The 24,106-nt window shown below is 46.0% G+C and overlaps 2 protein-coding genes across 2 annotated transcripts in view; one reads left to right on the top strand and one right to left on the bottom strand.

Annotated features, from left to right (window-relative positions):
- Nucleotides 1-24,106, top strand: part of LOC127568883 (keratinocyte-associated protein 3) — a 440,350-nt gene that overhangs the window by 182,823 nt on the left and 233,421 nt on the right. The window lies entirely within an intron of this gene.
- LOC127568886 (endonuclease domain-containing 1 protein-like) lies at nt 5,339-9,321 on the bottom strand. Its single transcript, XM_052013118.1, has 3 exons — nt 8,916-9,321; nt 6,100-6,238; nt 5,339-5,441 (listed from the first exon to the last, which is right to left on the bottom strand). Exons 1-3 carry the CDS (start codon nt 9,243-9,245, stop codon nt 5,437-5,439), a joined length of 474 nt encoding a protein of 157 aa, XP_051869078.1. The 5' UTR covers nt 9,246-9,321; the 3' UTR covers nt 5,339-5,436.

The raw sequence follows: 24,106 nt of genomic DNA, 5'->3' as shown, positions 1-24,106 counted from the left end.
CAGAGAACAGCCATGGTGACCGGGTCTCTGGCGCTGAGCCTGGCTCTGTTGCGCAGAAGGGAAGGAGAGAGAAGAGGAATGCGGTAGGCATGGGGGATTCCATAGTGAGGGGAACAAACAGGAGATTCTGTGAGCCTGATGGAGACACCCGCATGGTGCGTTGCCTCCCAGGTGCCAGGGAATGGGATGTCTCGGATCGGGTCCGGAGTATTCTGAAGGGAGAGGGCGAGCAGCCAGAAGTCTTGGTACATGTTGGTATCAATGACATAGGTAGAAAAAGGGAGAAGGTCCTGAAGAGAGAATACAGAGAGTTAGGAAGGAAGCTGAGAAGCAGGACCTCCAGGGTAATCATCTCAGGATTGCTGCCTGTGCCATGTGCTAGCAAGGGCAAGAATAGCAGGATCGGGCAGACGAATGTGTGGCTGAGAGACTGGTGCAGGGGGCAGGGCTTCAGATCCTTGGATCATTGGGATCTCTTCTGCGGGAAGTATGACCTGTACAAAAAGGACGTGTTACACCTGAACCCGAAGGGGACCAATATCCTAGCGGGCAGGTTTAATAGAGCTGTTAGGGAGGGTTTAAACTAATTTGGCAGGGGGATGGGAATCGGAGTGATAGGGCCAAGGAAGGGGAAAACAGTAATAAATCAAAGATAGTGTGCAGTAAAGAGGACAGGAAGGACAGGCAGGTGATGAGGCAAAGTTGCAGCCAGTGGGATGAGTTGCAGTGCAATAGAGATGCAGTGCAATCAAAGCAAAAAGTACCAAATACTGGACAAAGTATTATATTTAAATGCACGCAGCATAAGAAATAAGGTGGATGATCTTGAAATACAGCTACGGATTGGCAGGTATGATGTTGTGGCCATCACTGAGACCTGGCTAAAGGATGGATGTCTTTGGGAGCTGAACGTCCAAGGATACATGGTGTATCGGAAGGATAGGCAGGTAGGCAGACGGGGTGGCGTGGCTTTGCTGGTAAGAAATAATATTAAATCATTAAAAAGATTTTTTCCGTGTTTGTCTTTGTAAATAAAATCCTTCCTTGCCAGACTGTGCCCAGAGTTCATTACTTTTGAGACCTTGAACTTGTCTTACAACAGTTTGATGTCTCTGGGCCTGTACAGAAGGATGAGGGGGGATCTCATTGAAACCTACTGGATACTGAAAGGCCTGGATAGAGTGGACGTGGAGAGGATGTTTCCATCAGTGGGAGAGTCCAGGATCCGAGGGCACAACTCAGAGTAAAGGGATGTCCCTTTAAAACCGAGATGAGGAGGAATTTCTTCAGCCAGAGGGCGGTGAAGCTGTGGAATTCGTTGCCACAGACGGCTGTGGAGGCCAAGTCATTGGGTGTATTTAAGGCAGAGATTGATAGTTTCTTGATTGGTAAGGGGGTTAAGGGTTATGGGGAGAAGGCAGGAGAATGGGGTTGAAAAAAATCAACCATGATTGAACGGCGGAGCAGACTCGATGGGTGGAATGGCCTAATTCTGCTCCTATATGATAGTTTTATGGTGTTATGGCCTTTTCTGTGTGTGACAGGTTTGATCCCAGAGACTGTCAAAGATTGTTTACAGACATTAACACAAGAAATATGTTGTAGATTTTTAATTCATGAAGAATCACACAATGGATTACAAACTCCACTATAAATGCTCTGTGGTCTCTCCAGCTTTTGTTGGGTTACACAGAATGAACAGCTGTTGCTGAATTGCTTACACATTGATAATGATGCAGACAATTTGTTGGCAAAATTTATGGCAGATACAATATATTAGCAATTGATTGACAGAATTATCCCCATTATATCTGTAATTGTATGCAAACTGAATAATTCAGAACACATCTAAACTACATAAAAGATTAGTACAAAAATGTACGGAACACAAAGTATCCGATAATTAAATCCATTTAAGTAACTTCGATCGCATAGAAACAGACCCAATCAAAACTGCAAAGCAAAAAGTGTAAGGTGTACAGGGGTAACTTACTTCCCAATATACCTAATGGCTTCAATAATGACAAAGTTTAAAATCGCTCAAATGGTGAAAGGAATCTTGAGGGAACTCCCTGCCCAAAGATCCAAGTAAAGACAAGTAAACCTTGTGTATTCAAAATACATTTCATAAAGTTCAAGTCAGCAGAAATAAATTGGAGCAAGACACCCCCCACTCACTCACTCACATAGATGGTGAATTGGTTTCCGTCAAGTTCAGTGAATAAGGACTGGGATTCTCTCAAATCTTTGAAATAATTGGCAGAAAAAAAATCCCTTGGATTTTAGGTTTGTTCAGGTTGGAACTTGGATTACATGGAGCCGACATCTCCAGGAAGGGAAGTGAGAGAAAGCGCAGGCCATAGGAATTAGGACTAGGAGTAGGCCATTCAGACCTTCGAGTCATCTCTATCACTCAGTAAGATTATAATATATGCAACTTCCCTCAAATCCACTTTCCTGTTCTTTCCTCACAACCCTTGATTCCCTTGCTGATTGAGAACCTATCTATCTCAGTGACATCATCCTTGAATAAAAGACTCTCAAACCTCGGAGAGAAGAAATTCTTCCCCATCTCAGCCTTAAATGCGCACCCCCCTACTCTGAGGCTGTCCCCTCTGGTCTCAGATTCTCCCAACAGAGGGAACATCCTCCCATTAACCCTGCTAACCCCCCAGGAATATTATATATTTTAACAAAATCACTTCTCATTCTGCTAAATGCCAATAACTGCAGACCCTACCTGTTTAACCTTCCCTCTTAAGGTGATCTCTCCAAACCCAGGATTATCCAAGTGAATCTTCTCTGTACTATATCCAATAATAAAGTAATTTTTCTTAATAAGGGAACCAAACATTTTACTGGTCTCACTGGCACTTTTTGCCATTGCAATAAGAGAGAAAAAATATAATATTGATTAGGAAACAAATCAGAGTCACAGAGTCTTACAGCATGAAACAGGCCCTTTGGCCCAACTCTTCCATGCTGACTATTGCCCAGCGAGCTTGGCCCATCTAGAACAAAGAACATAGAACATTACAGCACAGTACAGGCCCTTCGGCCCACAATGTTGTGCCGACATTTTATCCTGCTCTAATATCTAGCTAGCCCTTCCCTCCCACATAGCCCTCCACTTCTCTATCATTCATGTGGCTATCTAAGAGTCTCTTAAGTGTCCCTAATATTTCTTCCCCAACCACCTCTGCCGGCAGTGCGTTCCACGCACCCACCACTCTCTGTGTAAAAAAACTTACCCCTGACATCCCCCTTATACCTTCCTCCAATCACCTTAAAATTATGCCCCAGTCGTGTTAGCTATGTCTTTGTCTGCCTGTGTTTGGCCCAGAGCCCTCTCAACCTCTCCTATCTATGTACTTATCTCAATGGCTTTTAAACGTTGTTAATGTGCCCGCCTCAACCACTATTTCTGGCAGCTCATTCCAAATACGCACCACCCTTTGCGTGAAGAAGTTGCCCCTGACGTCCCTTTTAAATCTCTCGCCTCTGATCTTAAACCTCTACACTCTTGTTTTTAGCAACCCCTCCCTGGGAAAAAGAGTGTGTGATTTCACCCTGTCTATGCCCCTCATGATCTTACATAGAGGTACCTTCAATCTCCTACGTTTTTCTTTTCCTTAGAACATAGAACAGTACAGCACAGGAACAGGCCCTTCGGCCCACAATGTCTGTGCTGAACTGATGCCAAATCAAACTATCTCTCTTCTGCCTGCACGTGATCCACATCCCTCCATTCCCTGCACATTCATGTGTCTGTCTAAAAGCCCCTTAAACACCACTATCGTATCTGCTTCCACCACAACCCCTGGCAGCTCGTTCCAGGCACCCACCGCTCTCTGCCCCACACATCCCCTTTAAACTTACCACCTCTTGCCTTAAGTGCCTGTGCTCTGGTATTTGAAGATTAAGATTAAATGACTTGGAAAAACTATTCCAAGGGTTCTGGATTGAATACCATTGAGGCTTAGAGGTGAATGAATATGTCGGCAAACAATTACTAGGGGAGCCTATTGCAAAACAACAGCAGGAAACTGATGAGGAAACAGGCAAGGAATAGATGCAATGGAACGTAATAATTGTGAAATGGAATAATTGAGACAGTCTGAGGTCAGGCAGTTTAGTTCTGAGAGATAAAAAGATGTTTTCATTTGGAGCAAGACAGGAGCTGCTGTTTCTCATTCCTATGGTCTTTCTCACCATCCTTCCAAAAGCAAAAAGGGGAAGAGACTTGCTTCATGGAACATGAAGAAACTAGTCTGGGGGTGCAGAATAGAATTGAAATGGAATGTTGGTCTTTATTTCAAGATTGTGGCAATTCACAGACTGGAGGTTGTGTCAGACTTCCGTAGTGTTCGGATTAACCCCAGCTGAAGGATATTCGGTTGCAGGCCTCACAGGGAAGATACAGGCCTTGATTCTGGGTACAACACAGATTCACCAGAGGCACTGAAGGTTAAATCATGAGGACCTGCTACGTTGACTAGGTGGGGGACATTATGGGTGCATAAAATGAAGCCAAATGTCCCGGTGAGGTGAGGGTTGGGGGGGGGGTGTGATGAGAGCTGGGAAAGGGGCAATAATCTGGGTGATGTCAGCAAGCACTTCCTCACACAAAGCTCAGCAGAAGTCTGGAAGTCTCCCCCTCAAATGCCTGTTGAGGATGGAGGTTGACAGAAAATTCAAAAGCAAGAATCATAATTTGCTGTTCGACAAGCTGTAAATAATGGGGAGAAATGCCCAAAATGCCCTCTTAAGCTTTTCCGCTATTTTGCCTAACCCACTTGACCTGTTCCTATCTGAAAGTTACTGTTCGTTCCTGCCTTCCGTTTACGATTCTGTATCTTGTCCAAAAAAGATATCACCTCTTGATAGGTCTGCTGCACCTGAATGCCATTAGTTCCCCTGCACTGGTTAAAGATCCTCAAATTCCTTAAGTTCAGTCTCCTCTCCAGTTCTGGCACCGTCATTCTCATTACAGCTTTCGTGTTTAGCAACTCTTTCACGAACGCAATGGAAAAGCCTGTCATGGTAGATGAACTGGGATTGTTCTGGCCCACCGAGGAGCTGCAACAAACAGCCGTCCAGATCAACCTAGGCACTACAACCTTATTATTCATTGTACCCCCAGTGTATTCAGCAGAGCCTGTTACCAGATACACCCGACTGCCAGAGTTGTGGCAATTCCCCGCCAATATTTTAATGGGTCTCTCAGCATAATAATACCATTTCTTGTTGGCATCACCGCTCTGAGGGATCGCATTAGTGAGGGTGCAGCTGGCTGTTGCACTATCTCCTTCATTGAAGGTATATGGGTACAGATGCCCTCGCTCATAACTTGTATTCATGTAATCACTATGCACCGCTTGTTTATTACTCGTCTTGCCTATGCTGGAACTCATATTAGCACCGGCGTGTGGATCATCAATCTAAAAGCAACAGAGAAAAGTTATCTTTATTAGTCTCATGTACATTGAAACACACCGTGAAATTCATATTTTTGCATGAAGTGTTCTGGGGGCAGCCCTCATGTGTCACCGCACTTCCGGCGCCAAAATAGCATGCCCACAACTTCCTAACCCGTACGTCTTTGGAATGTGGGAGGAAACCGGAGCACCCGGAGGAAACCCACGCAGACATGGGGAGAACGTACAAACTCCTTACAGACAGCGGCTGCAGTCCATCGGAAATATTCACTATTAATAAAATTAAGAAAGGAGAGGTCTCAATTAACTTCAATTCCTGGATCAAGGATTATGGATAAAATTATCCATGTCTGGAAAATATAACAAGGTTAATGAGAGCTGATTGTAATCCTTTTTAAAATTATACATTAATATTTTACTGATCTACTTTGTGATCACTAGGTAACTGTATTGTGGAGGGTCGTGGCTGTCACGTGACAGCACTGCCCACTACCTGGTTGGAAGACACACCACTGCAAATCAAGGTTTGGCCCCGCCCCTCTCATCAGCGCACACCTGACCATTGGCGTCTTTAAATACCTTTGTACTTGGCCTTGGGCCATTGGCCTTTGTAATCAATTAGTCATTGCTGGCACTGAGCCATTGGCCCCCTGTAAATTACCTGGGCTGGACCCTCCAGCACTATAAAGGGCGCCACGTGTGCTCGGCTCACTCTCTTTGCCATCTTCGAGGGACCACCCTGCTTCATCCGGGCCGAGTACCGTGGAACGGTGCTGGAGAAATCGTTGGCGAGGTGTGCACTGTTAAAGGGTTGGGAACATTTTAGTTAGTGTCCCTAGTAGCATATAGCCGTGTCTGCACTGAGTCAAGGGGTGGTGGGTATCGTATTGTATGTACCTAGTTTGTTGTGTATGTGTGTGTATTTTATCCCCGGTGTGATTTTCCCACACTCGCTATAAACTGTGGTGTGTGTGTGTTATTCCCATTACCATTTTCCCACACTTGTCTTTTGTAAATAAAAACATTCACTGCCAGACTGTGTTTGGAGTCCTTGCCTTTGAGACCCATCGAATCTGTTTTCTCACTCACAATAGTAACCGATTGTAACCTGCCCAAGATCACTTCTGGTAACTCACTGGCAGCTCTGCGAGACCCTAACTAGCTTACTAGTAGTTCCCATTAGTGGAGGACTCAATGACCAACTGTACGAGGTGGATGTGAGGAGACCTTTAAGGCAGTGAGGGCTGATGATGGGTAATTCACTGCCCACAGGGACAGGAAGGGGATCAACAAGGCCCTTCCAAAGGAGTTCAGTGGCATCAGGGAGAGTAATTTGCAGAGTTATGTCGAACGAAGAGAGGAATGAGGTTGAGCAGGTTGAACTTGTCACTGAACACTCTAACAAACTTTTACAGAGTAGAAAGTATCGTGACTGCATCATGGTCTGGTAGGGCAAGTTGAACGTACAGGAATGCAAGAAGCTGCAGAGAGTAGTGGACTCAGCCCAAAACATCACGGGCACATCCCTCCCCACCATTGGTGGTATCTACAGGAGGTGTTGCCTCAAGAAAGCAACATCCATCATCAAAGATCCCCACCATCCGGGCCATGCCATCTTCTCGCAGCTGCCATCGGGCAGGAGGTACAGAAGCCTGAAGTCCCCACACCACCAGGTTCAGGAACAACTACTTCCCTTCAACCATTCGGTTCTTGAACCAACCGGCACAACCCTAATCACTACAACACTGTAACTACTCTGATCACTTTGAACTAAAATGGACTTTGTTTTTTGTTCTAATTGTGTTCTTTCTTGTAAAGATTGTGTTTAGTTTATGTTGTTCTTGAGAATGCTGCTTATCTGATGCCATGTGCCTGTGATGCTGCTGCAAGTAAGTTTTTCACTGCACCTGTGCACACATGGACTTGTGCAGATGGCAATAAACTCGACTATTGACCAGTGAAAATCAAATAACTGCAGATGCTGAAAATCTGAGGTAAAAACAGAAAAAAAACAGGAAACACTCAACCGATCAGATAGCATCTGGATAACTCTGGGGAATGGTTCTGATGGGATTGCTCTCCCAGGACTGACATAGACTCGTTGGGCTGAATGGCCTCCTTCTGCACTGCAACATTTCTATCATTCCATCTCCTTCAGCATTTTCAGAAAGCGTCCATAATATGGCAACTGGTCCCAAGTCTCTTCGTCATTAGAACAGAATGAATAGAAGCAGGAGAAGGCCGTTCGGCCCCTCAATCCTGTCCTGAAAGTCAATGACTATGGCTGATCTTTTATTTGTGTCACTTTCCTGCATTAATCCAATATCCATTACTTCCCTTAATATGTACAAATATTTTGCTCTCATGATAGTTCAGACAGACTTCAACACTGAGACTGATTGTGTGTTGCTCCAGATTCCAGCATCTGCGGTCTCCTGTGTCTCTATATTGTTCATAGTTTGACCAACTTGTAAACAGTCGATTCCTTTACACACACACACGCACACGCACACGCACACGCACACGCACACGCACACACACACACAGACATATCCACTCACTCCTCTCTCTCTCTCACACACACATACACACACACACACGCTCACACAGACATATCCACTCACTCCTCTCTCTCTCACACACACACACATACACACACACACACACACGCGCGCACACACGCACACACAGACATATCCACTCACTCCTCTCTCTCTCTCACACACACACACACACATGCACACACACACTCACACACTGACACACACACACACGCACACACACGCACACACACTGACACACACACACGCACACACACACACACACGCACACACAGACATATCCACTCACTCCTCTCTCTCTCTCTCACACACACACACACACACATGCACACACACACTCACACACTGACACACACACACACACACACACGCACACACAGACATATCCACTCACTCTCTCTCTCTCACACACACACACACACACACACGCTCACACACAGTATATGTATTTCCTGACTCACAATTGTCTCAGATCATTAGTGGGATCTTGCTGTGCGCAATGATGCAAATGGCTAATTCTCTTTCATTCTCACTGCCCAGGTCACACCTTTAACCATCTGTGGTGGAGCCATCAGCTGGGAGCGTCACACAGCACTGGAGCGGGTACTTCCGCCCACACCATCCGTAAGCAGCCAGTTACACTCTTCCCATTTCCCAGGTTTCCATCAACATCCCCCGATTCGAGCACTCACCTACATACTAGGAGTAAATTACAGTGGCCAATTAACCTACCAACATGCATATCGCTGGGAGGAAACCGGAGCACCCAGAGGAAGCTCACACAGTCAAAGGGAAAACGTGCAAACTCCACTCTGACAGCATCTGTGAGGCAGCGGATCTACCAGCTGCGCCACAGTGCCACCCTTGTCTGTTCACAGACAAAGCCAATGCAGATGTGGCAATTGCTGTATCTTACCTGAGGCTCATAAAACCAGGTGCAGGGTCTGTTAGTCTTCTCCATTGTTCTGGGCGTTTGATAGGTGTAGGCGGAATAGACCGGGATCCGCAGGTCTGTCCGGTACAAGGTGGCGAAGTGATAGCGGTTGTTGAACCTCTGGCAGATCCTGACCAGGTTCCTCATGCCGTCAAATCCCTGCGGTGGGATATGATCCTTGAAGGAAGAGTTGCATTGCTGGAAATTTTCAACCACTTCCCCTTGCACAGTCCTGGGATGGGAGATTGCCAGAAGCAGGAACCAGAGCAAACCGCCAAGCCCCATGGCCATGCCGAGCAGAGGCAGCTTCATTCTTGGTTTATAGGTCGGGGTTCTGCTCCACTCTCCCTCCACCCACTTCAGTTTCTCGGGTCTGGGTTCCGCAAGAAGGAACCTCCTGCAAGATTCCACTCCGGTGAGAGGGAGTGATGGTGTGTAAGCCACCCAATGTTCTGTTCCTCTCAGTCCGATTCCTCTGTTCTATTTTTATATGGAGAGAAGGGAGTGGCAAGAATTCTAATTATGTCCTTCTGTAAACAGTGGGTGCTGACTGGTGCAACGCCAGCAGGTTTCTACTGCCCTTTCTTCTGAAAATGCTGAACTGACCAACTGGAGCTGGGTTTGGAGGTGGCTTCAACTCTTCTTTCCACTTCATTGTCCCACTGAGGGGCCAGAGACTCAATATAAGGAGATGGCTGCTTCAGCAAGGCCTTTCAATGGTCCCACATGCTAGGCTGCTCCAGAAGGCTGGATCACATGGGATACAGAGTGAGGTAGCCGATTGGGTGCAACATTGGCTTGGTGGTAGGAGGCAAAAGGTGGTGGTGGAGGGATGTTTGTCAGATTGGAGGCCCGTGACCAATGATGTGCCGTAGGGATCAGAGCTGGGCCCCCTGTTGTTTGTCATGTATGTTAATGATTTAGTCATAGAGTTATAAAGCCTGGGACTCAACACCTCCCTTTGCAAATGGATCCTGACCAACAGATCGCAATCAGTAAGGATGGGCAGCAACCTCCAGCACGATGATCCTCAACACTGGTGCCCCACAAGGCTGCATCCTCAGTCCTCTACTCTACTCCCTATATACTCATGACTGCGTGGACAGATTCTGCTCCAACTCCATCTGCAAGTTTGCAGATGATACTACCATAGTAGGCTGTATCTCGAGTAACAGTGATTCAAGTACAGGAAGGAGATAGACAGCCTACTGACATGGTGTCACGACAACAACATTTCCCTCAATGTCAGCAAAACAAAAGAGCTGGTTATTGACTTCAGAAAGGGGGGGGCGTGGCGGTGTACACGCTCTTGTTTACGTCAATGATGCAGCGGTCAAGAGGGTTGAGAGTGTCAAGTTCCTAGGAGTGAACATCACCAATACCCTGTCCTGGTCCAACCACATGGATGGCACGGCCAAGAAAGCTCACCAGCGCCTCTACTTCCTCAGAAGACTAAAGAAATTTGGCATGCCCCGTCGACCCTCACCAATTTTTATCGATGCACCATAGAAAGCATCCTATCTGGATGCATCATGGCTTGGTGTGGCAACTGGTCTGCCTGGGACCGCAAGAAACCGCAGAGAGTTGTGGACACAGCCCAGTGCATCACAGAAACCAGCCTCCCCTCCATGGACTCTGTCTACACTTCTCGCTGCCTCGGTAAAGCAGCCAACATAATCAAAGACCCCACCCACCCTGGACATTCTCTCTTCTCTCCCCTCCAATCAGGCAGAAGATACAAAAGCCTGAAAGCACGTACCACCAGGCTCAAGGACAGCTTCTATCCCACTGTTATAAGACTATTAAATGGTCCCCTAGTATGATAAGATGGACTCTTGACCTCACAATCTACCTCAATATGACCTTGTACCTTATTGTCTACCTGCACTGAGAGTTATACAGTGCGGAAACCGTCCCTTTGGTCCAACCCGTCCATGCCATCCTAGGTGTCTATCTGAGTTGATCCAATTTGTCTGCATTTGACCCATATCCCTCTGAGCCTTTACCAATCATGAACCTGTCCAAATGTCTTTTAAACATTGTCGATACACCTGCCTCTACCGTGCTATAACTTGCCATCCCATGTTACTCCATGTCCCAATCAATGAAGGAAAACTTATCATACACCTTCTTCACCACCCTGTCTAATCTTTCAGGGTACTATGAGCCGATATTCCTGGGTCTTTCTGTTCAACAACAGAGCACTGCCATTCACTGTGTATGTCCTGGCCTGGTTTAACTTCTCAAAATGCCTCACTTTGCCCTTGAACCTGAAATGGAGGTTTGTTAACATTCGTGGTTTGCCGGGAACTGTAGTTTGTTCCAATACATTGTCCTTTCTCTTTATAACAACTCCTGCCACATGGCATTTATAAATAACCAACTCTCCTCAAGTCATTCAGAGTGTCCAGTTGAGGCATATTCATGGTAGAGTCATAGATAGAGTCATAAGGCATAGAAACAGGCCCTTTGGCCCACCATGTCCATGATATCATTGAGTACCCATCAATACTATTCCCATTTATTGGTACCTGGCCCATGGACTTCTATGATTTGGTGATTTAAGAGCTCATTTAGATATTTGTTAAGTGTTGTGAGAATACCTGCCTTTTTACTATTTGTGATACACATTAACAATTTGGACCTGAATATAGAAGGCATGATTAGTAAGTTTGCAGATGACATGAAAATTGTTGGTGTCGTTGATAGTGAGAAGGATAGTTGTAGGCTGGTAAGGTGGACAGAGCATGGCAGATGGGACAAAGGGACCTGTCCAAAGAATTCCGAAGGTGGCAGCACAAGTAAATAAGGTGGATGAGAATACTTGCCTTCATTATCCAATGCATGGAATACAAGAGCAATGGAGAGGGTGCAAAGCAGATTCGCCAGGACGTTGATTGGGATGGAACGTTTCGGTTATGAGGTGAGGTTGGTTGGCTGAATTTGCTTTTGTTGAAACAGAGGAGTCTGAAGAAGTACCTGACATGTATAGTTTATGAGGGGGATCTTGTCGAAAAATTTTCCTCTTCCCAAACTGAGTTAAGGAACTGGAGCTGGAGCTGGATGAACTTCGGAGCATTCGTGAGGCAGAGGCAGAAATGGACAGGAGTTTCAGGGAGATAGTCACCCCTAAAAGTCATGAGGCAAGTAGCTGGGTGAATGTCAAGAGAGGGAAGGTGTATAGACAGAAAGAGCAGAGCTCGTCTGTGGCCGTTCCCATCAACAATAAGTATACCATTCTGGACGACCTACCAGGGACAAGTTGTAGTGGTCGCGTCTCTGGCACCGAGACCGGACCCTCAGCTAGAAAGGAAACAGGGAAAAGAGGAGAGCAGTAGTGATAGGGGATTTGATAGTTAGGGGGACAGATAGGAGGTTCTGTGGGAGAGATCGAGAATCCCGGATGGTCCGTTGCCTCCCTGGTGCCAGGGTCCACGATATCTCAGATTGAGTTATCGATATTCTCAGGAGGGAGGGTGAGCAGCCAGATGTCGTAGTCCATGTAAGGACCAATGACACAGATAGGAAGGAGGAGGAGGTCCTGCAAAGAGAGTATAGAGTTAGGTGCAAAGTTGAAGGACAGGACCTCCAAGGATGCAATCTCAGGATTGCTACCCATGCCACGAGCTAATGAGGCTAGAAGTAGGAGGATCATGCAGCTAAATAAGTGGCTAAGGAGATGGGCTTCATGTTTCTGGACAATTAGGCTTTCCACCAGGGAAGGTGGGACCTTTTCCAACGGGACAGTTTGCACCTGAACTGGAGGGGGACTAACGTACTTGCGGGTAGGTTTGCTAGTGCTGCTCCGGGGGGTTTAAACTAGATTTGCAGGGGGAGGGGAACCAGGGTGTTAGAGCAGATAGTGAAATGGAGAAGGTTAAAGGTCATGCAAGGATGGCATGTTCTGATGGAAATCAAAGGTTTGTACATGATAGAAATGCTCTCAGGTGCATCTATTTCAATGCAAGGAGTATTACCAGTAAGGCAGATGAGCTTAGGGCGTGGATTGGCACATGGGATTACGACATTATTGCTATTAGTGAGACTTGGTTGCAGGAGGGGCAGGACTGGAAGCTTAATGTTCCGGGTTTCCCTTGTTTCAGACATGGTAGAGGAGGAGGGATGAAAGGGGGAGGAGTGGTATTACTAGTCAGGGAAAATATCACAGCTGTGCGTAGACAGGACAGCCTGGAGGGCTCGTCTACAGAGGCCATATAGGTGGAGCTGAGGAACGGGAAAGGTGTGACCATACTAATAGGGTTGTATTATAGACCGCCCAATAGTCAGAGAGAATTGGAGGAACAAATCTGTAGAAAGATAGCAGACCGATGTAAGAAATAGAAAGTTGTAATAGTACCACCACATATTGACTGGGACTCCCACACTGTGAAAGGGATGGATGGCTTGGTGTTTGTCAAATGTGTTCAGGAAAGTTTTCTAGATCAATATATAGAGGTACCAAGGAGAGAGAATGCAATACTTGATCTCCTATTAGGGAACCAAACAGGTCAGGTGACAGAAGTATGTGTAGGTGAACATTTTGGGTCCAGTGACCATAATGTCATTAGTTTCAAGTTAATTATGGATAAGGATAGGTCTGGTCTTCAAGTTGAGGTTCTAAATTGGAGAAAGGCCGACTTTGTGGAAATGAGAAAGGATCTAAGGAGTGGATTGGGATGAGTTGTTTTCTGGCAAGGATGTGTTCAGTAAGTGGAAGGCGTTCAAAGGCGAAATTTTGAGAGTGCAGAGTTTGCATGTTCCTACCATGATCAAAGGCAAAGCTAACAGGCAGAGGGAACCTTGGTTTTCAAGGGATATCGGCGATCTGGTTAAGAAAAAGAGAGAAGTGTATAGCAGGTATAGGCAACTAGGAACAAACGAGGTACTTGAAGAGTATAGAAAATGTAAGAAGATACAAAAGAAGGAAGTCAGGAAAGCAAAAAGAAGACATGAGATTGCTCTGGCAGATAATGTGAAAGTAAACCCGAAGGGTTTCTACAAGTATATTAAGAGTAAAAGGATAGTAAGGGACAAAATTGGTCCCCTAGAAGATCAGAGTGGTCATCTATGTGTGGAGCCTCAGGAGATGGGGGAGATCTTAAACAGTTTTTTTGCATCAGTATTTACTCAGGAAATTGGCATAGTGGATATGGAAGGAAGGGTAACAAGCAGTAGTGTTATAGAACACATAGAGATTAAAGAAGAGGAGGTGCTTGCTGCCTTACAGCAAATAAAGGTAGACAAATCCCGTGGGCTTGACATGATATTTCCTCGGACATTGAGAGAGACTAGTGGTAGAATTGCAAGGGCCCTGGCAGATATATTTAAAATGTCCTTAGTCACAGGTGTGGTGCCAGAGGACTGGAGGGTAGCTCATGTTGTTCCATTGTTTAAAAAAGGCTCTAAAAGTAAACCAGGTAATTACAGGCCGGTGAGCCTGACATCAGTAGTAGGTAAATTATTGGAAGGTTTCTGAGAGATTGGGTATACAGGTATTTGGACAGCCAAGGGCTGATTAAGGATAGTCAGCATGGCTTTCTGCGTGGTAGATCATGTTTAACGAATCTTGTAGAGCTTTTCAAGGAGGTTACTAAGAAAGTAGATGAAGGAAAGGCTGTGGATGTTGTCTACATGGACTTTAGTAAGGCCTTTGACAAGGTCCCACATGGGAGGTTAATTCAGAAGGTTCAGACACTAGGTATCCATGGAGAGGTTGTAAACTGGATTCGAAATTGGCTGTGTGGGAGAAGACAGAGAGTGGTAGTGGATGATTGTTTCTCAGACTGGAGGCCTGTGACTAGTGGTGTGCCTCAGGGATCTGTGCTGGGGCCGTTGTTGTTTGTTGTCTATATCAATGATCTAGATAATACTGTGGTAAGTTGGATCAGCAAGTTTGCTGATGACACTAAGATTGGAGGTGTAGTGGACAGCGAGGAAGGCTTTCAAAGCTTGCAGAGGGATCTGAAACAAATGGAAGAATGGGCCAGAACATGGCAGATGGAATTTAATGCAGACAAGTGTGAGGTGTTGCATTTTGGAAGGACAAATCAAGGGAGGACATACACAGTAAATGGTAGGACACTGAGGAGTGCGGAGGAACAAAGGGATCTGGGAGTTCAGATACATAATTCCTTGAAAGTAGAGTCACAGGTAGACAGGGTTGTAAAAAAGGCTTTTGGCATCCTGGCATTTATAAATCAAAGTATTGAGTATAGGAGTTGGGATGTTATGGTGAGGTTGTATAAGACATTGGTGAGGGCAAATTTGGAGTAGTGTGTGCAGTTCTGGTCACCTAACTATAGGAAGGATGTCAGTAAGATTGAAAGAGTGCAGAGGAGATTTACTAGAATGTTGCTGGGTCTTCAGGAGTTGAGTTACAGGGAAAGATTGAACTGGCTAGGACTTTATTCCTTGGAGCGCAGAAGAATGAGGGGAGATTTGATAGAGGTTTACAAAATTATGAGGGGTATAGACAGAGTAAATGTGAGTAGGCTCTCTTTCCACCTAGATTAGGTGAGATAAATATGAGAGGACATGGCTTTAGGGTGACAGGGGGAAGATTTAGGGGGAACATCACTCAGAGAGTGGTGGGAGTGTGGAACGGACTACTATCTGACGTAGTAAATGCGGGCTCACTCTTAAGTTTTAAGAATAAATTGGATAGATGCATGGATGGGAGAGGTCTGGAGGGTTATGGACTGGGTGCAGGTCAGTGGGACTGGAGGAATAAAGTTTTGGCACAGACTAGAGGGGCCAAATGGCCTGTTTTCTGTGCTGTAGTGTTCTATGGTTCTATGGTTCTAAGTTTAGAGGGGATATCATAGAGTCATGGAGACATACAGTCACCAATGTCTTGTACACCTGTAACGTGGCACCCCAACACTTGTACTCAATGGCACTGATGAAGGCAATGAGCCAGATGCCTTCTTCACCACCCTGTCTACCCGTGTTTCCACTTTCAGTGAACTATGCACTTGTACCCCTTGACCCCTCTGTTCAACAACACTCCCCATGGTTGTGCCACTCACTGTGTAGGCCCAGCCATTTCTTAACTTCCCAAAATGCATGACTTTACACTTGTCTGAGTTAAGCTCAACCCGCCACTCCTCAGCACATTTTCCCTTTGAATTAGACCCAGTTGTAACCTTAGACAACCTTCTTCATTGCCCATTACAATTTAGGTGTCATTCACAAACTTACTCATCATATTGCTTACATCTCATGCTTGCCTTCATCGGACAGGGCACAAGAGTTGGGATGCCAGGTTACAGTCGTATAGGATGTTGGTGAGACCACACCTGGAGTACTGTGTGCAGTTCTGTTTTCTACACTACAAGAAGGATGTGATTAAGCTAGAGAGGGTGCAGAGAAGATTCACAAGGATATTGCTGGGACCGGAGGGCTTGAGTTAGGAGGAGAGACTGGATAGGCTGGGACTGTTTTCTGGGACCACATGAATGATAGAGAAATGGAGAGCTATGTGGGAGGGAGGGGTTAGATAGCCATTAGAGCAGGATAAAATGTTGGCACAACATCGTGGGCCGAAGGGCCTGTACTGTGCTGTAATGTTCTATGTTCTATGTATTTTCCCTGGAGCAAAGGAGGCTGAGGGGTGACCTCATAGAGCTTTACAAAATTATGAGGACATACATAAGGTGGAGTGTCACAGTGTTTTTCCCAGGGTAGTGGATTCTGAACATAAAACATAGAACGCTACAGCACAGTACAGGCCTTTCGACCCTCAATGTTGCACTGACATTTTATCCTGCTCTAAGATCTATCTAACCCATCCCTCCCACATAGCCCCCTATTTTTCTATCATTCATGTATCCATCTAAGAGTGTCTTAAACGTCCCTAATGTATCTGCCCCCACAAACTCTGCCGGCAGAGCGTTCCACGCACCCATCACTATGTGTAAAAAACTTACCTCTGACGTCCCCCTTATACCCTCCAATCACCTTAAAATTATGTCCCCTCGTGTTAGCCATTGTCGCCCTGGGAAAAGCGATCTATGCCTCTTATCTGACTTGAGGGCATAGGTTTGAGGTGAAATTGGAAAGATTTAAAGGGGACCTGAGAGGTCCATTTTTCACGCAGAGGGCGGTGGGTATATGGAACAAGCTGCCAGAGGAAGTGGTAGAGGTGGGTACAATTAGAACAGTTAAAAGACATTTGGACATGTTCCTGGATAGGAGAACAGGCAGGCATATGGGACTAGCTCAGGAAGGCATGGACAGGTTGGGCTGAAGGGACAGTTTCCGTGTTTTATAACTCTATGACTAAATCGTTAACATACATGACAAACAACAGGGGACCCAGCTCTGATCCCTACGGCACACCACTGGTCACAGGCCTCCAATCTGACAAACATCCCTCCACCACTACCTTTTGCCTCCTACCACCAAGCCAATTGCCCAATCGGCTACCTCACTCTGTATCCCATGTGATCCAACCTTCTGGAGCAGCCTAGCATGTGGGACCATTGAAAGGCCTTGCTGAAGCAGCCATCTCCTTATATTGAGTCTCTGGCCCCTCAGTGGGACAATGAAGTGGAAAGAAGAGTTGAAGCCACCTCCAAACCCGGCTCCAGTTGGTCAGTTCAGCATTTTCAGAAAAACAGGCAGTAGAAACCTGCTGGCGTTGCACCAGTCAGCACCCACTGTTTACAGAAGGACATAATTAGAATTCCAAGTATCTCTTTTCTCTCCCATGTAAAACTGGAACAGAGGAACCTAACACAAAGACAGGTCAGCAAGTAAATGCTGAAGAGTACATGATGAGGCTACCAGGGGATATATTGGTATTGATAACTGTTTATTATTGTCACATGTACCGAGATACACTGAATAGCTTTTTTTTTGCGTACAATCCAGATAGATCATTCCGTACGTAATTACATTGGGGTAGTAAAAAGAAAACAGAATATAGTATTAGGATATGAGGTAGTTACTACAACTGGGTTTGTCTTCTTTCTTGTAAGTAAATTGGTAAATTGGTTTATTATTGTCACATATACTGAGGTACAGTGAAAAACTTTGTTCTGCATTCTGTCCCTAGTACCACCTCAATGCACTGATGTGACGAAATGATCTGCATGGATGACATACAGTTACAGAGAAAGTGCAGTGCAGGTTGGCAAATAAAGTGCAAGGGCCACGACGAGGTAGATTGGGTGATCAGGAGTGCAACAGTTCATCTTTTATCCTGTGACAGGTCCGTTCAGGAGTCTGATAACAGCGGGATAAACGCTCTCCTTGAGCCTGGTGGTATGTGCTCTTGAGATTTTGTATTTTCTGCTCGATAGGAGGAGGGAAGAAGAGACAATGTCCAGGGTGGGAGAGGTCCTTGATTATTTTAGCTGCTTTCCCGAGGCAGTAGAAAGTGTAGACGGAGTCAATGGAAGGGAGGTTGGTTTGCACAATTGACTGGGCTGCGTTCAGAACTCTAGAACACTACAGCACAGTACAGGCCCTTTGGCCCACAATGTTGTGCCAACATTTTATCCTGCTGTAAGATCTATCTAACCCTTCCCTTCCACGTAGCCCCTTATTTTTCTATCATTCATGTGTTTATCTGAGAGTCTCTTAAATGTCCCTAATGTATCTGCCCCCACCACCTCTGCCGGCAGTGTGTTCCACGCACCCACCACTCTCTGTGTAAAAAACTTACCCCAGACATCCCCCTTATACCTTCCTCCAATCACCTTAAGATTATGCCCCCTCATGTTAGCCATTTTCGCCCTGGGAAAAAGTCTCTAACTGTCCACTCGATCTATGCCTCTCATCATCTTGTACACCTCTATCAAGTCACCTCTCATCCTCCTTCTCTCCAAAGAGAAAAGTCCTAGCTCACTCAACCTATCCTCATGAAGACATGCTCTCCAATCCAGGCAACATCCTGATAAATCTCCTCTGCACCCTCTCTAAAGCGTCCACATCCGTCCTACTAATGAGCGACCAGAACTGAAACACAATACTCCAAGCGTGAGGTCTGACCAGAGTTCCATAGAGCTGCAACATTACCTCGCGGCTCTTGAACTCATACCCCGACTAATGAAAGGCCCAACACACCATACCCTTCTTAACAACCCTATCTACCTGCATGTGGCAACCTTGAGGGATCTATGGACATGGACCCCAAGATTCCTCTGTTCCTCCACACTGCTAAGAGTCCTGCCATTAACCTTGTATTCTGCCTTCAGATTCAGATCTTCCAAGTTGTATCACTTCACACTTCTCCAGGTTGAACTCCATCTGCCACTTCTCAGCCCAGATCTGCATTCTGTCAATATCCTGTGGTAATCTACAGCACCTTACACTATCCACAACACCACCAACCTTTGTATCATCAGCAAACTTACTAACCCACCCTTCCACATCTCACCAAGTCATTTATAAAATCACAAAGAGCAGGGGTCCCAGAACAGATCCCTGCGGAACACCACTGGTCACTGACCTCGCAGACAGAATACCTCCATCTACCACCGCCCCTGTCTTCAATGGGCAAGCCAATTCTAAATCCACACAGCCAAGTTTCCCTGATCCCAATGCTCCTGACTTTCTGAGGAGCACTTCCATGAGGAACCTTATCAAATGCCTTACAAAAATCCATGTACACCACATCCACTGCTCGACCTTCATCGATGTGCTTTGTCACATCCTCAAAGAATTCAGTCAGGCTCGTGAGGCACGACCTGCCCCTCACAAAACCATGTTGACTGTCCCTAATCAGCCTATGCTTCTCCAAATGCCCATAAATCCTGTCTCTAAGAATCTTCTCCAGTAACTTGCCCACCACTGAAGTAAGACTCACTGGTCTGTAATTGCCAGGGTTATCCCTAATTCCTTTCTTAAACAAAGGAACAACATTTGCCACCCTCCAATCATCTGGCACCACTCCTGTGGCCAGTGAGGACGCAAAGATCATCGCCAAAGGTGCAGCAATCTCTTCCCTCGCTTCCCGTAATAACATTGGATATATCCCATCTGGCACCGGTGACTTTTATTTATCCTAATGTTTTTCAATAGTTCCAGCACATCCTTCTTCCTCACGTCGACATGCCCTAGCATATCAGTCTGTCGCACGCCATCCTCACAAATGTCAAGGTCTCTCTCTCTGGTGAATCCTGAAGCAAAGTATTCATTAAGAACCTCCCCTACCTCTTCCGACTCCAGGCACATGTTTCCTCTTTTATCCCTGATCAGTCCTACCCTCACTCTAGTTATCCTCCTATTCTTCACATACATGTAGAACACCTTGGGGTTTTCCTTGATCCTACTCTCCAAGGACTTCTCATGCCCCCTTCTAGCTCTCCTCTAAGTCATTCGTAAGCTCCCTCCTGGCTACCTTGTAATTCTCCAGAGCCCTGTCTGATCTATGCTTTCTACACCTTAGGTAAGCTTCTTTCTTCCTCTTGATAAGATATTCTACAACTCGTGTCAACCACGGTTCCTTCACTCTACCATCCTTACCCTGCCTCAATGGGACAGAGCCCCATGCAAGTATTCCTTAAACAACCTCCCAATGTACACTGTGCACCTCCACATTGTTCCCAAATTGTTCCCTATTTATGTTACCAAGTTCCAGCCTAATAGCATCATAAATCCCCCTCCCCCAGTTAAGTACTTTCCCATATCGTCTGCTCCTATCCCTCTCCAAGGCTATGGTAAAGGTCAAGGAGTTATGGTCACTATCTTCAAAACGCTCTCCCACTGAGAGATCTGAAACCTGATCAGGCTCATTGCCTAGTACCAGGTCCAGTACGGCCTCGCCTCTAGTCAGCCTGTCCACATACTGTGTCAGGAATCCTCCCTGTACACATCGAACAAACCCCGTCCCATCTAGCCCCTTTACACTAAGGAGGTGTCAATCAATATTAGGGAAGTTTCAATCACCCACGACAACAACACTGTTATTTTTGCACCTCTGCAAATTCTGCCTCCCGATCTGCTCCTCAGCATCTCTACTGCTACTGGGGTCTGTAGAATACTCCCAATAGAGTGATCGCTCCCTTTTGTTTCTGACTTCCACCCACACTGACTGAGTGGACGATTCCTCCAGGACATCTCTCTGTGGTTTCTTGCGGTCCCAGGCAGAGCTGTTGCTGTACCAAGCTGTGATGTATCCGGATAGGGTGCTTTCTATGGTGCGTCGATAAAAACTTGGTAAGAGTCATCAGGGATATGCCAAATTTTCTTAGCCTTCTAAGGAAGTAGAGGCATTGGTGTGCTTTTTTTGGCCATCATGTCAATGTGGACCAGGACAAATTACTCCCACATCAACAACTCCCCCCAGAAACTACTACACATTCTAAATACTAGGCCAATTGCAGTGGCCAATTAACCTATCAACCTGAACATCTTTGGGATGTGGGAGGAAACCCGAGCAGTCTCAGAGAGAGTGTGCAAACTCCACACAGACAGCAGCGGATCTCAGCATTGAACCTGAGACCCTGGAGCTGTGAGGCAGCAGATCTCCTCATCCTACCCCTGTGTCACCCCATGTTCTTGGAGCCCCAGATACATCTCCGCTCTGATATACTGCGAACGTCCAGCTTTACAGGAACATAAGAAGTAGCAGCAGAATTCGGCCACACAGTTTGAGCCCAGTCCACCACTCAATGATGGTGTTTGATTTGACCTCTGGCTTCAGCTCCTGTTGGGTCCATGGAACTTTGGATCCTTCTGCAGTCTGAAAAGTCTATCTACCTCAACACTGTAGGGTCATAAGAGACATACAGCATGGAAACAGGCCCTTTGACCCAACTCATCCATGACAACCAAGGTGCCTATCTGAGCTGGTCCCATTTGCCTATGTTTGGTCCATATCACTCTGAACCTTTCCTATCCATTTATCTGTCCAAATGCCTTTTAAACATTGTAGTTGTACCTGCTTCTACCATGCTGTAACATGTCATCCCAGCTCTTGTATGCCATGCCCCAGTCGATGAAGGACAACGCGTCATACACCTTCTTCACCACCCAGTCTAATTTTTCAGGGAACTATGTACTTGGGTCTCTCTGTTCAACAGCAGTTCCCAGAGCCCCGCCATTTATTGTGTATGTCGTGGCCTGGTTTAACTTCCTCAAATGCATCACTCTGCCCTTGTCATAGAGTCATAGAGTAATACAGCACGGAAACAGGCCCTTCAGCCCAACTCATTCATGCTGGCCAAGATGCCCATCTAAGCTAGCCCCATTTGCCCGTGTTTGACCCATATTGTTCTAAACTTTTCCTATCCATGTACCTGTCCAAATGTCTTTTAAGTGTTGTTATTGTACCTGCCTCAACCACTTCCTCTGGCAGCTCGTTCCATATACTGACCACCATCTGTGTAAAAATGTTGTCCCTCAGGTTCCTATTAAATCTCTCTCCTCTCACCTTAAACCTATGTCGTCTAGTTCTTGATTCCCCAACTCTGGGAAAAAGACTTGAGTGCATTCACCCTATCTATGCCCCTCATGATGTTATACACCTCTATAAGATCACCCCTCATTCTCCTACACTCCAAGGAATAAAGTCCTAGCCTGCCCAACTTCTCCCTATAGCCAAGTCCCTCAAGTCCCGGCAACATCCTCATAAATCTTTTCTTCACTCTTTCCAGCTTAATGGCATCTTTCCTGTAGCAGGATGACCAAAACTGAATGCAGTATTCCAAATGCAGCCTCACCAATGTCCAGTACTACTGCAACACAACACCCTGAAGGCCAGTGTGCCAAAACCCTCTAGAAACCTATTAGCCCAGCTCTCTGGAGCAGAGAATCCTGAACATTTTCCTGTCTGAGAGAAGAAACTGCTCATCTCATGTACTAAGTGGTTGATCCCTTTTATTCAGACTCAGTCCCCTAGATAGAGATAAGCTCTCGAAGAGAAACCACCTCTCAAAACAAACAATCTGCTGGAAGAGCTCAGCATGTCAAGCAGCACCTGTGGGAGGAAAGGAATTTCGGGTCAGAACCCTGCTTCAGAGTGATGAGGGGAGATGGCCAGTATAAAGAGGACAAGGGAAGTGATGAGACAGGAGGGGAGAGGGGGTGAGGAGTTGGGAGACATTGGCTGTAAATGCTTTGGGATTACTGTGTATTAATGAGAACATTTACCTTTCCAGCAGATGCTCCCTCATTTTCACAAGGTTTAGCCTGTTCTAGTACACAGTACACAGACCTGCTGAGAGGAATTTGTAAGATGTTCCCACACATGTACAGCAAGCTTCAAAGTAACACATCTCTGCAGAGAACCCTCATCCCCACAAGGAACAGCATCTTCTGGCCTGAAACAGACTTTATCTCACCATCTCACGCATGAAGTTCAACCCGGATAAGTGTGAAGTGATACACTTCGGGAGATTGAATTTGAAAGCAGAATACAAGGTTAATAGCAAGACTCTTAGCAGTGTGGAGAAACAAGAGGGATCTTGGGGTCCACGTCCATAGATCCCTCAAGGTTGCCATGCAGGTCGATAGGGTTGTTAAGAAAGTGTATGGTGTGTTGGGCTTCATCAGTTGGGGTATTGAGTTCAAGAGCCATAAGGTGATGTTGCAGCTCTATAGAACTCTGGTTAGACCACACTTGGAGTATTGCGTTCAGTTCTGGTTGCCTCATTATGGGAAAGATGTGGAAGCTTTAGAGAGGGTGCAGAGGAAACTTACGAGGATGCTGCCTGGATTGGAGAGCATGTCTTATGAGGATAGGTTGAGTGAGCTAAGGCTGTTCTCTTTGGAGAGAAGGAGGATGAGAGGTGACTTGATAGAGGTGTACAAGATGATAAGAGGCATAGATTGATTGGACAGTCAGAGACCTTTTCCCAGGGCGACAATGGCTAACATGAGGGGACATCATTTTAAGGTGATTGGAGGAAGATATAAGGGGGATGTCAGGGGTAAGTTTTTTACACAGAGTAGTGGGTGCGTGGAACGCATTGCCTGCAGAGGTTGTGGGGGCAGATACATTAGGGACATTTAACAGACTCTTAGATAGACACATGAATGGTAGAGAAATAGGGGGCTATGTGGGAGGGAAGGGTTAGATAGATCTTAGAGCAGGATAAAATGTCGGCACAACATTATGGGCCGAAGGGCCTGTACTGTGCTGTAATGTTCTGTGTTCTATCTCCTATCCAAAATTGAACCAGTTACCATTTCTCTTAACAATTAAGGTGAGGAAGTCTCCCAAG

Source organism: Pristis pectinata, chromosome 3 (assembly GCF_009764475.1).
Source record: "Pristis pectinata isolate sPriPec2 chromosome 3, sPriPec2.1.pri, whole genome shotgun sequence".
NCBI lineage: Eukaryota > Metazoa > Chordata > Chondrichthyes > Rhinopristiformes > Pristidae > Pristis > Pristis pectinata.
This window is presented reverse-complemented; position numbering and strand designations above follow the sequence as displayed.